Source organism: Oculina patagonica, chromosome 2 (genome assembly GCF_052425735.1).
Source record: "Oculina patagonica isolate OP01 chromosome 2, crgOcupat, whole genome shotgun sequence".
NCBI classification, from domain to species: domain Eukaryota; kingdom Metazoa; phylum Cnidaria; class Anthozoa; order Scleractinia; family Oculinidae; genus Oculina; species Oculina patagonica.
Window position 1 is genome coordinate 46,269,338 of NC_135759.1, and position 13,833 is coordinate 46,283,170.

General features: G+C 36.4%; 2 protein-coding genes across 5 annotated transcripts in view; both read right to left on the reverse strand.

Moving 5' to 3' along the window:
* Positions 1-3,312: 3,312 nt before the first annotated feature.
* On the reverse strand, positions 3,313-13,286 carry LOC144644944 (uncharacterized). 4 transcript variants are annotated; one of them, XM_078504526.1, is made up of 2 exons: positions 13,200-13,286; positions 3,313-3,746 (listed from the first exon to the last, which is right to left on the reverse strand). In XM_078504526.1, exons 1-2 carry the CDS (start codon positions 13,255-13,257, stop codon positions 3,418-3,420), a joined length of 387 nt encoding a protein of 128 aa, XP_078360652.1. In that variant the 5' UTR covers positions 13,258-13,286; the 3' UTR covers positions 3,313-3,417. The 4 variants fall into 4 exon arrangements, with proteins under 4 accessions (XP_078360652.1, XP_078360651.1, XP_078360650.1 ...); XM_078504525.1 differs by lacking the exon at positions 13,200-13,286 and adding an exon at positions 10,692-10,995; XM_078504524.1 differs by lacking the exon at positions 13,200-13,286 and adding an exon at positions 9,578-9,692.
* Positions 9,693-13,833, reverse strand: part of LOC144644938 (uncharacterized) — a 95,667-nt gene continuing 91,526 nt past the window's right edge. Inside the window, exon 8 of the transcript XR_013569216.1 lies at positions 9,693-9,702. The gene's annotated coding sequence lies outside the window, so the exon portion shown is untranslated. The remainder of the gene's footprint in view (positions 9,703-13,833) is intronic.

The window sequence follows — 13,833 nt, forward strand, 5'->3', positions numbered from 1 at the left end:
CCTGATTGGTGTGTGACGGCGTTTGTATTTTTCACGCGGAACTCTTACCGAGACCTTGACGGCTAAATATATTGGGATATGGGATTGGGATATATATGAATATGGGTGTCTCCCTGGGTTCAAACATTAAAGACTTTTTGGGTGACTACGGACTAAGGACTGCAAGTTAGACACGTGCAGCTAAATTTTCTTACCTTCATTTTTTATGCCTTCTTGATGAGTCCGTACTCAACTTTTCACACAAAGTAAAACCCTTCTTCTACGCATTGTCGTCAGCTCACGACGGAAGTGAAGAATATGTGTCGTTCCAGTCCTCAAGTGCCTCTCGTCCATAGTCCGTAGTCGCCGTATCTTCAAGTCTCAAAAAATAAGAGAGAGCAGTCTCTGGCTTTTTTAATTTTTTCGTTTAAATGATGCTTATCAAAATTGTGTCTCCAGGCTGAACGCATAGCCCTGTATAGTATCAGTAGCATTGTGTTAGTTAAGGTTTGATAATTTATATGAACTGTTTTATCCTTATGAGAGAATTCATAAACGTCTGGGTTGTTTGAATAGTAATGCTTACTCTGATAACAGTCTTGCAAAAATATACTGTTCATCATAAACTTGAGAGTTCAGTCTCGAATTTTATAACAGATCTCTTAATTCCTCCATGTAAAAATGAGATTATTTTTTGTTGCGCAAATCTTAACAATACGACAATTAAAATGAATATAATTGCTCAGTCAAAGCTACTGTACTGTACAAGCTAACCTAAGACGGTCTGGGACTCTGGGTGTGATTTAATTGAGAGCTGAGATCAGGTTAGGAAACCGTAACTAAATGTCATTTCTGGAAATGGACGGTGCGACAATTTTCAATTTTTTTATTTTTGGAAAAATTGAGACATCGTGTGTGACACACGCGCGCACTGTGGCGAGGATTTCGCGAGGATGCCGAGCGGAGAGAAATAGAAACAATATCGCGTTCATATTACTTTGTTTTTGAAGTTTTGAATTTTGAATTTCTATCAGCAAATTCCATTCCTCGATTTCAGCTCCTTAAGTCTACTATCTGCAAAATTTACTCTAGTTGAGAAATTGGCTGAAGTGTGCACTGACGGCTGAGAAATCGTCGAAAAATTATCTGATAGCTCAGCTGAGATTCCAGCGCCCAGCCAGACCGTCTCTAAAAGCGGCCTCTCGAGAGAGGTCTGTGGATAGTAAATGGCTCGCGAGGCGTGCGATTTGTGCGCGCGAGTGTTTCGTGCGCCCCTCCCACTCGTCTTGCTCTGCGGTCTAATGTATAACATACTCAGGGGAGTTAAAAAAATTTACTATTCTGGGGAAACATTGGTATAAAAATTGATTAAAACTGAATCTGCAAACTCGTAGAATATATTTTATATTTTTAACTTTGAAGAAGAATCTGTGTCACGGCATTGAAAATTAAACATTACGAATTTAACATATCTGTTGCCATACTGAATAATATAGATAAACATTAGCATATAAACAACCTGTACTTTTTTATGAACAAACGTCCTACATTATTTTAAACAGAAGATTGAAGAGTGGATGTGTAGTTGCATTGGTACCAGCAGAAGACAACAACCCCGACTACGATCTTGAATATGGTTTATTCATTCGGTGGAATAGCTTCCCCGATCGTTTAATTACAGAACAGAGAGTCCTGAAGGGGTAAAATGGGAACTGGGATTGACCTATTTTTGACCTGGGAAAATGGGATTTAGGTGACTTGGACTGGGATTTCGTCACTGAGAATGGGAAAAAAATGTCAAAAATGGGAATAAGATAATTTTTAAATAAACATAACCACTCGAGACATCACTTACTTTCTGGGTTGAGAAACGTCAAAACATGGTTTAAGCATGCACCCTTTTCGTGTCAATTTTGAGATTTTTAGCCAGCATGTTTTATTTTCTCTCTGAATGACCTCGATTTGTGGTCAACGATATTTGTATACAGCTGTGGCGGTACCAAACAAGTGTTCAAAATCCCTTGAACTTTTGAATAAGTCTCTCAGCTCCATCAAAGCTAACATTCAGGGATTGCCACTGTTTTCCGTGTACAAAATGACATTAAAAATAGAGTCGAATTAACTCTTCACGTTGAAAATCAGCATGTTATGACATAATTTAAGAGAGACACCTTTACATTCTATGAATATGCTGTCATGTTTAGCATATCAGTCGACGAAGCAGTGAAAAAGGTTTCTAATAAGTGGGCAGCAGCGTACTACACATATCCAAATTCATATCACAAACTGCAAATACAATACAATACAATAGTGTTTTGTGTTCACTTGATGGTGTGCTTATGTTAGGTTCCCCTAAATTTTTTAAAAAAAAAAAAAAAAAATAATAATAATAAAAAAAAAAAAAAAAAAAAAATATTATAAAATGAGAAAAAAAAATATTTTATTATTTAATTTTTTTTTTTTTTTTTTTTTAAAACCAACATCACATACAGTTTCCTCACCTCGCATTAAAATTCAGATGCCAACCTCAGCTCACTAGAAACGAGCAAGCTGAAATGACAGCGTGGGCTAAAATGAATGGTAAATCCGTCAGACAAGATAAAACAGTGCACAGTGTGGACACTTTACCCCTGAATTTATATGAAACTGAAACGGTCTTGCAACCAGTAAATTTGTTTTTACAGGTAGGCAAAGAAAGAGTTGCAAGCGAAAGTGATGAGCCACCTAGTTCATTAACGAACTGGTAGACAGCTTTAGCACCAGTGACAGTGACTCTGAGAAAAAGGTAGACAGCACTCTTAAAACAACACTGAGCATGATCTGTCCGACCAGGCTTGGAAGAACAAGAACACTTACAAGTCGAATTAACAGACTTCCTGCAGGCAGGAATGACAGGAATGTGAATTGGTAGGAACTTGTAACCTAAATATTCGCTAAAACTTCCCTACTTGCACATAGTACAGTCTAAAAGGAACCTATGGTCTCCAGAACATCTTCGACAATCGTGAATTTTTGGGTCTTTATTGAGTCGTATTTAGAAGCCATAATTTTGCGGATGTGAAGAGAAAATTGCTGGTATGTATAACACTGGGATTTTTTCTGAATTCTCCTAGTGGAAATGGGATCTGACCACTGGGAAGTGGGATTTGGAAAAATAATGGGGTGGGAAAAAGGATGGTACCCCCCCCCCCCCCCCCCTTCAGGACCCTCAGAACATATAAACTCAAACTGATGTGTTATACAGAAACTTACTCGGAGGAATTGTTGATGTGTACAGCAATATAGTTGGTGTCTGAGTCAATGCAATTTCAAGTCACTTCCGTCACTCTTAGCTGATACTGGACAACAGCTGTAATAAATGTACAAATAGATATGCCTTTTACCTGTGCATACAATTTCTTTTAAGTGTTTTTCATGATAATTGTTTTTACATTAAGTTCAAAGAAGATGAGTAGCAGTCAGTAATGCAAGCGTTATGCATGTTATGTAATTCACATAAAGAATCCTCGATTCATTACAAGCGTCTGTGTTACAACAATGTACTTTGCACGCCTGGCCATGTTCCGCGCACTCCTGTCCAGTGCAAAACTGCTGTGGTCCGCAGCCTTTATAATAATGATGAATTTCCTTGTCATTTATCATTTCCAGCCGGTGTATTTTAAAACACACATATGTAGCGTCGTTTCCACAGTGGTCCTGCTTGTTTTCGCTATCACATTCATCCCATGACTTGTTGGAGTGACAAAAGTTGCAGTACAGCGCTTCACCTGAAGAACAAACGAATCAATCTGTAACTGTGCTTACTTGTAATAAATTTCCTTATCATGAGGTACCACAGCTTGATAACTCGCTACTTGCCGTCCAGAACTCTCCGCCGTCATCCTCTACATTACGCCTGAATTCTGTTAACTTTAATCTGAAGTGCTATGGGTCTCAAGCAGTTTGCCAGAGAGCATCCGTTTATCTGACAAGTCTAAGCTAAATCTAAGCTTAAGAACATGTTTGAGACCTATCTTCTCAAAGAAGGCTATTATGATGTTAACTTACTACCAACCTTCTAGAACCCTCCGATCAACACACTTATTACTTCTTAACCACACTAATTTCCATCTGAAGTCGTATGGTTATCGAGCTTTTGCTGTTTCCGCTCGTGAACTCTGGAACAGTCTCCCTCTTTTTATCCGCTCATGTGGCAATTTAAGTTCTTTTAAATCTAAACTCAAAACTTATCTTTTTAACAAACTTATTATTCTTAGCGATTTTTACTTTTTATTACTTTTAATGTACATTTGTAATTGTTAAGATTTATACAGTTCATTTTAGCGAGTTTTTATCGATGTTATTATATTGTGATTCAAGTAATCGTAATTTTTTTAACGTTACTGTAAAGCGCCTAAAGCAGTCCTGGATAGGCGCTATATAAACATTTATTAATTATTATTATTATTATTATTATTATTATTATTATTATTATTATATATATATATTATATATTATTATTATTATTATAGGGTTTTCAAGTAGAACAGGGAATTTTACTCCATTGGTGTTTACATCCACCGGGGGATTGGGGGGGGGGGGAGGGGGATAGGGTGAGAGCGAAAGAAGGGGGGGAGTTGAATTCGCCCCTTTAAGGGGGAAGAATAAGAAAAATTTATTTTTTTTTTTTTTTTTTTTTTTTTTTTTTTTTTTTTTTTTTTTAATTATTATTATATATTATTATATTAAAGTTATTATTTTTTTTTTTTGTTTTATTATTATTATTATTATTATTATTATTATTATTATTATTATTATTATTATTATGAAATAATTCCGTTAAAACTGGGCCTTATTCAGTAATACCAAAGAATAAAAAGAAATAAATTTCATGTTTGTATAAAACGAGACAAGTTTTGCAAGGATAGAGCCAGATTGAGTGTTAAGATCTGGCTCTATCCTTGCAAAACTTTTCACATAAAACAATGCGTTCCTAATTTTTCTGTACCTCTAATTACATTCAAAATACTTCACTGCATTCTTCACGCTCTATTTTAAAATCATATTTATAAATAGCCATCGCACTTTAGCCTCCTTCGCAGACGTTCTTTGGGCTCGTCACGCGTTTTTAAGAACGTCTGCGTAGGAGGCTAATCGCTGCCTCGTCCCCAGGGCCGATTGGCCGGACGTTGAGGCGGTAAGGCGGGAAAACAGGGAGCGCGGGGATTGATGGTTAGGGAGCGAGCCCAGAACGCCAAGCGAACCGTGCACGTCAGTCCCACAACACCAAGCGAACCGTGCACGACCAAGGACGAGGACGCCTGGGGACGAGGCAGGGCTAATCGCACTTGACATTGACACTGAACTTGAAAATGCTGTCATGAAGACAGCGAAACGTTGTTCTTTTCTTTTATCGCTTATTTTTATTCTAATTGTGTAATTGAAAAAATCAATCTCAATCACGTTTTTCACGATAAAGTATCATCACGCAAAACGTATATATAGGAGGCCACAGGCCGCTTTGTGAGGTTTCCGCCAGACATTATGAATATATAATGAAACACAAATATTTAATAAGACGAGTTAGTAGCTATGAAACGATCATTATCAATTAATTGATGCACGGCGTTACTATTTTCTATAATATCATTGCTGGCCCGAACCTGATCTATACTTACCATTTATGAGTTAACTGCATAAATGAGTTAACTGCATAAATGAGTTAACTGCTTAACTGCTTAACGTCGAAGATTTCAAACCACTTTGATCTTATGGTCGTTTAGCACGTTATACAAGTTAATGTAGAAAAGAATACGTAGCAGCAATAATTCTACGCCCGGCCTACAGTGCAATAACTATTGTATTCTTTTTTTTTTCATTTCATAATTCACTATAGCAATCGCTTACCTCTTAGCAGCAGGACAAACCACCAAAATATCAAAACAAATCGAACTTTCATGATTTGCGTCAGTGTTCAGCATACACTCAGTGTCATAGTAGGTTTAATTGTTTGATCCCCGAGTTCTTCTTTTACGATGTACAGACTGCCTGTTTATGATAAACAGCCTCCCACGCAGTCGTTTTTAAGGCCTAGGAGCGATTGTATTTTACTCCTCCCCACAAAGAAAAACTACTGCGTGGGGGCTACACGATATGGAGCACTTACAAATTTACATTCCAATATTTATTAAATAACTCAGATACAACGCGACTCTGATTGGTCAAATTGGTCAAAAAAACCTATGTACTATTGTACCGGTAAACTACCGTTTCCCTCCCGACATGACCGCTCTTCTACGCTTGAATACACATAAGGACGAAGAAATTAACGTTAGTTTAATGTCTTCTTTTGGTTTATCTGATGTTATGTTATTAAAGACATTTGATCACGGAAAATAAAATAGATTTATATTTCTTTTACGAACGTTTCCTAAAGTAATTTCATAAAAGCAATAAACCGTACTTTCTAGGGCTTTACGCACTGGCGTAATAAAACCACGCGGGATGTTGGGAGCACACGAGAAAAGCTTGTAAATCACTCGCCTGACGGCTCGCGTGACTTACAAGCTTAGATAGATAGATGCTTTATTAAAACTAAATTGCAACCCGAGGGTTGAATAATATAGTTTTTTACAAAAAAATTACAATGGTTAAAAAAGGTTAAAATTTCTTATATATACAAAATGAAATATACAGCTATGAAATGTCAAATATTTAAAATTTGAGCGCATTGCTAAGAATGAATGAGTTCTTCAATCTTCAATTCCAACATCCCGCGTGGTTTTATTACGCCAGTAAAGCACTAGAAAGTGTGGATTAAATAAAGGTTTTGGCGGCAAATTTTCCCTCAGGCTGTGGGACGACGGGGTCGAGTAACAATGAACCGATAAATAGATGCACTATGAATTGAAATTAAGAACTATTAACATCAGCTTTGAAGTAAATTGAAATAATACGGGCTCGCCCGCTCTTACTACTTTTCTTTATTTTACTATTATAATCTGACGTTCTAATGTTGAGAGAAGTAGTAAGTGAGAAAATATAGTTTTATCGGCTACATTCCAGAAACAGTAGTGGATTCTCCGACGATTATAAATTGCACGCCGCATGTAAATAATTGTGTTATATAGACGAGTCGAAAACATTAAGGTATCAGTGTACCCCAAAATTGACCTTTTTAAAGAAAAATATATTTTGGTATTTTCGGGTAGATCTCATTAAGACCTTTCATTAAAAAAAAAAAGAGCACGGAAAAAGATTGACTCTACACAAAGTTATGAACGAAAAACTTTTCTTGCCATTAATTATTTGATACTTTTAGCTGTCAACAGGTTGTCTAAAGAAGCGCGGCGATCTACCGTTGCGTGATTTTATATCACAGTTCTTGGTTTTCGACGAGATGTTTTGGATCGCTTGCGCTGGCAAAAGTTTTTCATACGTGAAAGAAGAAACATTTTCCCATGCATTTCTCATGTTCAAAGAATGCTGCAACAAGGATGCTTGCGACTCCACGTTTTTGTTGTTTTAGATTTAACATTTCTAAAACTGTTGCGGTGAGACGAAAACGAGCGGTAGAAATAAAATTATGCAACAGACTGTTTCCTACCAGAAGCAATTTGACACCGCTTTGAACAAGTTCTATTGTTAAAGTAAAACGAACCTTCATTCTATCGCTCAACGCGTGATCATTTTCACACGTCTTGTGTAATTAATCTCATTAAAGGGGAAGTACGCCCCAAAATACATTTTCTTTCGTATACTTCTGAAAAAAAAACACGCTCATTTTGGATAACATTAATATTTTTACTAAAAATAAATATATCTCCGTAATCTACAATTCCTAAGCTTTCAGAAAATATATACTTTTCTGGGGTTTGCGTTAATTACCAGACGGTAAGGCAGCTCCAACGCATGATGGTCATTTGGGGTACACTGATACCTTAAACAAAAACGCGCTCTTACAAGCTTAAATTCGTCAATAAAAAACTGAGTTTTTTATTTCAAAAACTCAGTCGTAAAAGCAGATTTTTCGAAGCTTAAATATTCACAACAACAATTAGTCAAACACACGCATAGATTTCAGCGCCTGTGAGCTCCTGTGTTTGCCCGTTCATGCCGCACTGGTAAAAAGTCACTTGTTGCTTGTTTAGGCAATTTAAGACAACTCCAGCTTACTCGATAGCAAAAGCCTTCAAAAATAACAACAACGACCACAAAACTATCCGAAATTTACATTTTTTTTTCCACCGTTGAGTTGCGAACACCTCCAAAACAAACCAAAATGCATTTCCGATTGCCAAACTTTTTTTCGTCCATGTGGGGAAAGGCTCAAGTTTGTCGCCTTTTTCATACTAAATTGAGAGTGCTTATTGATCTTACGAGCTCGACACGAAATTAAAAAACAATACCTATTGTTTGTTCGGTTTAGTGATTGGCCAAAAACCAAAATATCCTAGCAACGGTTAAAGGTTTTCCTACCCAGTGTTTTTATTATTCGCCGTAACACCAAATGCAAATTAGTTTAGATTCCAGGTCTTCTCGGTTGAATAAAAGCCCGGTTACCCATGTGTTGCAATCGAACAACGAAAGTAGTAAACAGAGTAGAAAAGAAGAGACTTTAGTGATAAGATATTGGCTTTTAATTTAGAAGAACTCCACTTATCCTATAGCTCATACTCTCTGATGATGAACATCTGTTCGAAATATGCCGTATTACGTAAATTTCCAATCCTTTTAGAAAATTGCCGAAGGCTTGCAAGGACCTTCAAAGATTGCAGCAGAAGATCCAAAAATGTTTCGACTATTTTCTGTAATAAACATGAGTGGAATTACCATACTGCGGATCAGTTTATTTTTGAGTTGCTTACCGTTTTTATAATAAACAACATGAGAGTTGTTCTTTGGAAAACATTACGACTCTTTCATGGAGTCGTAAAAAAAGCGAGTGGGCAGTCTTTTTAACTATAAATTTGGGTCTATGTCAATCTTGCTCGTGCCGACTGATTCGGTTTATTTATAAAATAAGTAAAACTCTTACAACACACAAGTCATTTTCGATTTTGTGCGAAATCTAATTCTGATTTTCTTTATTTTTTCTTTTCAGTTATTCATGTGCAAATATTTAGACTCACTGTTGACTTATAATACTAATCGAGTCTTTTCCATCTGTTTATCTTTTTGATAAGAAAATTAACGTTTTTGTTTTTTCCGCTTTTCTGGGTATAATTTTGTTTTATTGTAAGGCATGGTTCCATGATTAAGCTTATTCTGGCATTCATAAGCCGAGGCCGTCCTTAAATTTGACAGTCTGCCATAAAGAGATAACTTAATTGGTGCTTGTTTCCTACATAACCAGACGTTTCACGTCAAGTTAAAGTTTTAAGGACCATAAAGTTTTTACCAGTGTTCGTGTTACCATGTTTCGAGTTTTGAGCTTTCTATCAGATTTCCTACAGTTGTTTCAATATGGCCTAATCTTGCTAACATGGAAAATGTACTGAACGAAATAACAGACTTTGTCTCTCCTACGTCAACGGCTGACCGAAATTGCGGCGAACGAACAAGAAATGAACTACAATGTTTCGTTTATGTTATGCCTTCTACTGAGGAGCAGAGATACCTTCAGCCGAGAAAAACCCGCAAATCGATGAGATTAGCAACGATACTAAAAGGTATGACTTCATTTTAAGCAGCAGAATATCAGGGCTGGGAGTTTAACGTTGATCTTGTTTTCAGCTGCAGGTTCTAATTTATGTTTTAATCAACTAGACTTCATCGCTTTAATCGCGGTATAGAAAATGTCACTTTTAAAAACGATCAAAATAACCATATAACCTGTTGTAAATTTGTCCTTTCTCCGATCCAATCAAGTACAAATGAACTAATGAGCTTACATATTTCTGAATAAATAAATTGTTTGAGACAAAACAAAGGTAGAATGGCTTTCCACCACATATTAAATACACAAAGAAATTCTGAAAAAACGACTAGTCACTGATCGAATGATAAAACGACTGATCAACTCTATTATCATAAAATACCGTCAAATTAATGTTTTGTTTCAACCTTCGGCGTCACTAAATAATTGATTGGTCGTCCCTGACAAGTCACGATATTTTGCAGAACTTCGTCCAATAATACCAAGACTTTCAGGGCAGATAGCTCAATTTATAATGATACATACTGAGTTATACCCACTAGAAAGCCGCAAAAAATGTTTGCAAGCCAATGCAAACCAATCAAATTGCGCGTATCGCTTTATGCACTTGTGATAAAAATGATACGTCCAATCAGGAGCCGCGTATTATGTTTTTGACGTGTGAGCTATATGAAGTGCTCTGTACGCACTGGCAGTCTTTGTTTTGTATAAGAAATCTTACTCGTACGATTTCACCAATTCGTTTTAGTTTTTAACTATTTATTGTTTCTCTCTTCTGAATCGAAGCCACTAATAATTAGAACTTTTATTTTGTGTTATGTCTTCCAAGAAGATGGAACTTTTCTTAATTATTGAACAAAGAGAAAACATTATCATGCATTTTAGGTGCTAATCAAAAACCAAACCTGTTTCTTTTCTAAAATTATGTTTTCTGACATAACTATAGACAAACACCAATTTACTGCTTTATACTTAAATGTTTTCTGAATTAACTACAGATAACTCCCGAAGCAAACTTAATACAAAATGCAAGCGAACTAAAATGATTATTTTTGTTTATTAAATTGAAACTTACCTTCAGAAAAGAACCAAACAAAGGCAATAAAAAGCACTTGAAATTTCGCTGACTTCATTTTGTGGAGATATTTTGGCTCAAATTGCTAGCCCGGCGAAGCGTTTCTGATAATGTTGGTCTCGTAAATGCGCCGGTGTCTAACCACATCAACTGTCTCTTACTGTTTATAATATGTACTCCTTTAATTATTCAAAACAAATGTCAAATAAGGATAAACAATTCCTCTTAACAATTGATGGTTATTTTTCAAATTAGTGAGTTTTCGTTTCCTACATTTTATGATTTTCAGTTTACCTATAGGCCGTAAGTGTTTGGTTTTCAGAACTCCCGGCAGTAAGCCTAGTTTCCATTTATGTGTATAAAGAAAAGAAAAATTCAATTTTTGGATGAATGCAAAAAAAAGAGAATGTTATCAGTTTTTATTAAAACCTAATAGTGGTATATTGCAATTCCTGCGTTTTGATTGGTTAACAGGCAATGGTATATGAGCTCATTCTTTGGAAAACATTACGACTATTTCATGGAGTCGTAAAAAAAGCGAGTGGGCAGTCTTTTTTACTATAAAACACTTTTACAACACACAAGTCATTTTCGATTTTGTGCGAAATCTAAATCTGATAGATAATTTTTAATTTTCTTCTTTTCAGTCATTCATGTGCAAATATTTAGACGCACTGTTGACTGATGATACTTATCAATTAAGTCTTTCAGTCCGCTTTTTTGGGTATAATTTTCTTTTATTATCAGCATGGTTCCATGGTTGAGCTTATTCTGGCATTCATTTAGAAAAGCAGCCCATCCGGGCAGGCCGATTGAGCGCGGATTCTGATAAAAAGTCGCGAGTTGGATGATTGTGAGAGAGCGCGTAGCGCGAGTGGGAGGATTGGGAGCGAGCGCGAAGGGCGAGCGGTGGGTGATGGGAAGGGAATTAGCATTTCTCCCAACGATCGCATGCGACTGGGGACGAGGCAGCTGTTGACAGGTTCATCCAGCCAATCTACTTTGTCAGTTACGTCCACGGCTAACTCATTTATAAATTAAGCTAAGGCCGTCCTTAAATTTGACAGTTGTACCGGCAAACAGCCTGCCATGAAAATAACTCAAGTTTGTTTCCTACATAACCAGACCTTTCACGTCAAGTTCAAGTTTTAAAGGACCATAGAGTTTTTATTAAATTGTGGACATATGTGTCGCATGTTTAACCTCCAAAAAACTGCTAAGATTAAACTTAATGTGAATAATATTGACAATAAAAAGACAAATAACAAAAGAAAAGCTGAAATTTTTAACTATGTCCAGCTATAGAAAAAGATCAGTGTTTGTTTTTAAAGAAAGTAGCTATTTGTTGGTTATTCCGTGATGGTCGAAATACGCCGCATGCCTCTGGAGAAACTCCACGATATCAGTAGCAATACTAGTGAAGATGAGTTCAGTTTTAAAGCGAGTGAAATTAGATGTCAGTGGGAGAAAACTCATTAGATTGTCTGTCAGGCTTAAACAGCGCCTGATTTAACTTTTTTAATGTCTACTTTTCAACACATGGTCAACTTGGGCAATTTATGGCGGTATTTAATTTGGCGCCTCCTGGTGTGTAATTTTAATTAGCTCTTTTATATGTTTTAACAATTCTAGTAAAACATTCTATAAAATTAGTTTCTTTCAACACCACATGTTGACAGGTGTTTGACTTTGTGCCAAACTCAACGAGTTTGAAAATCGGCCTTCAGTTTGTTTGTTACGTTTGATTTTTGATAAATTGTCTGGATTCTATTCATTGCCGAAGAAAACGTATTCAAGCAAAGAATACCAAGAGTAAAGAAATTCCTTTTAATTTTGTCTCCTTTTTTGGGCACACTACATACTAAAAACAATTAACAGCTGAATACTTTATGTTTTTTATATCTTAAGTCTTTTGCATATCTAAAGGTGGAAGATACAACTTAGCTTTTGTTAGCGCCGGGTAGGAATGGCCGCGCCGCTTATTATGATTCGTGTCTTTCGTATCGATATCATGGCGGGCGCCACCAGAGCAAAATGTTTTCTTACGCAGGTTAGTTATCGCTTTAAATCAATCAACGAACAGTATGCCTGCCACGAAAGTCTTGTCATCGGCCTTTGTCGCAAAAAAAAAATTGGCTTATTTCAATATAACTGGTTTTGAAAGTTATAGTTTTCATCTCTGGTTTTCATCTATTCATTGTTTCTCTCTTCTACATCGACGACACTTATAATTAGAATTTTAATTTTGTGTTTATTCATTGTGTATTATGAATGGGAAAAAAGTTATGTCTTCAATGAAGATGGGACTTTTCAATTATTGAACAAAGAGGAAACATTAGCTTGCATGTTGGGTGTTAATCGATCACGAAACCTGGTTACATAATTTGGTGCTTTAGACTTCAAAGTTAAATGTTTTCTGAATTAACTACAGCTAACTCCCGAAGCAAATTTAATGCAAAATGCGAGCGATATGAAAGGATTAATTTTGTTTATAAAATTGAAACTTACCTTCAGAAAAGATCCAAACAAAGGCAATGAAAAGCACTTGAAATTTCGCTGACTTCATTTTGTGGAGATATGTTGGCTCAAATTGCTAGCCCGGCGGTTCCACTAGAGCTTTTACCCACGGGAAACTGAGACTTTACCCGCGGGAAGTCTGTATTTGTGTGTGACCTCTATTCCCGCAGTGTTTCTGCCCATGGGAAATCACTATGGATACATCAAAAAGAACAAAAAGAATTACCCATGACGTTTCCCGAACCAAGTAGTAGGGTTTATCAGTGGTTTATCTAACCACAAGAGTAGTTCAGCTAATCGGGTGAAAGAAAAAAGTAAATCCGGAAACCGCAGCACATGCTGGGCACATTTTTGTGGTGTTGCGCAAAAAAATCGCGGCAAATATCCTAGCACGTACTAAATACAACACACGCGGCATCAAACATGGCCAACTTTCGAGGTTCACCGTGAGTATATTTTACGAGGGGATACCCAAACACGTCTTGGCCGGCGAGCAACTTGTAGGCGACGGGTTGTATATAAAAACAAATACAGCATCTGAAGAGATTGTAGAAATCGTAATCGCAGACGCCTTCTCCGCATTCTTCTTAACACGAAGTTTTGGATAACTAAATTAACCGGGTAT

Excerpts from the sequence above, each read along its gene's own strand:
- LOC144644944 (XM_078504524.1), bottom strand. The coding sequence starts at position 9,641 with ATGAAGTCATACCTTTTAGTATCGTTGCTAATCTCATCGATTTGCGGG. Across the intron at positions 3,747-9,577 it reads CGGGTTTTTCTCGGCTGAAG|GTGAAGCGCTGTACTGCAAC; the intron begins GTATCTCTGCTC and ends TTTGTTCTTCAG.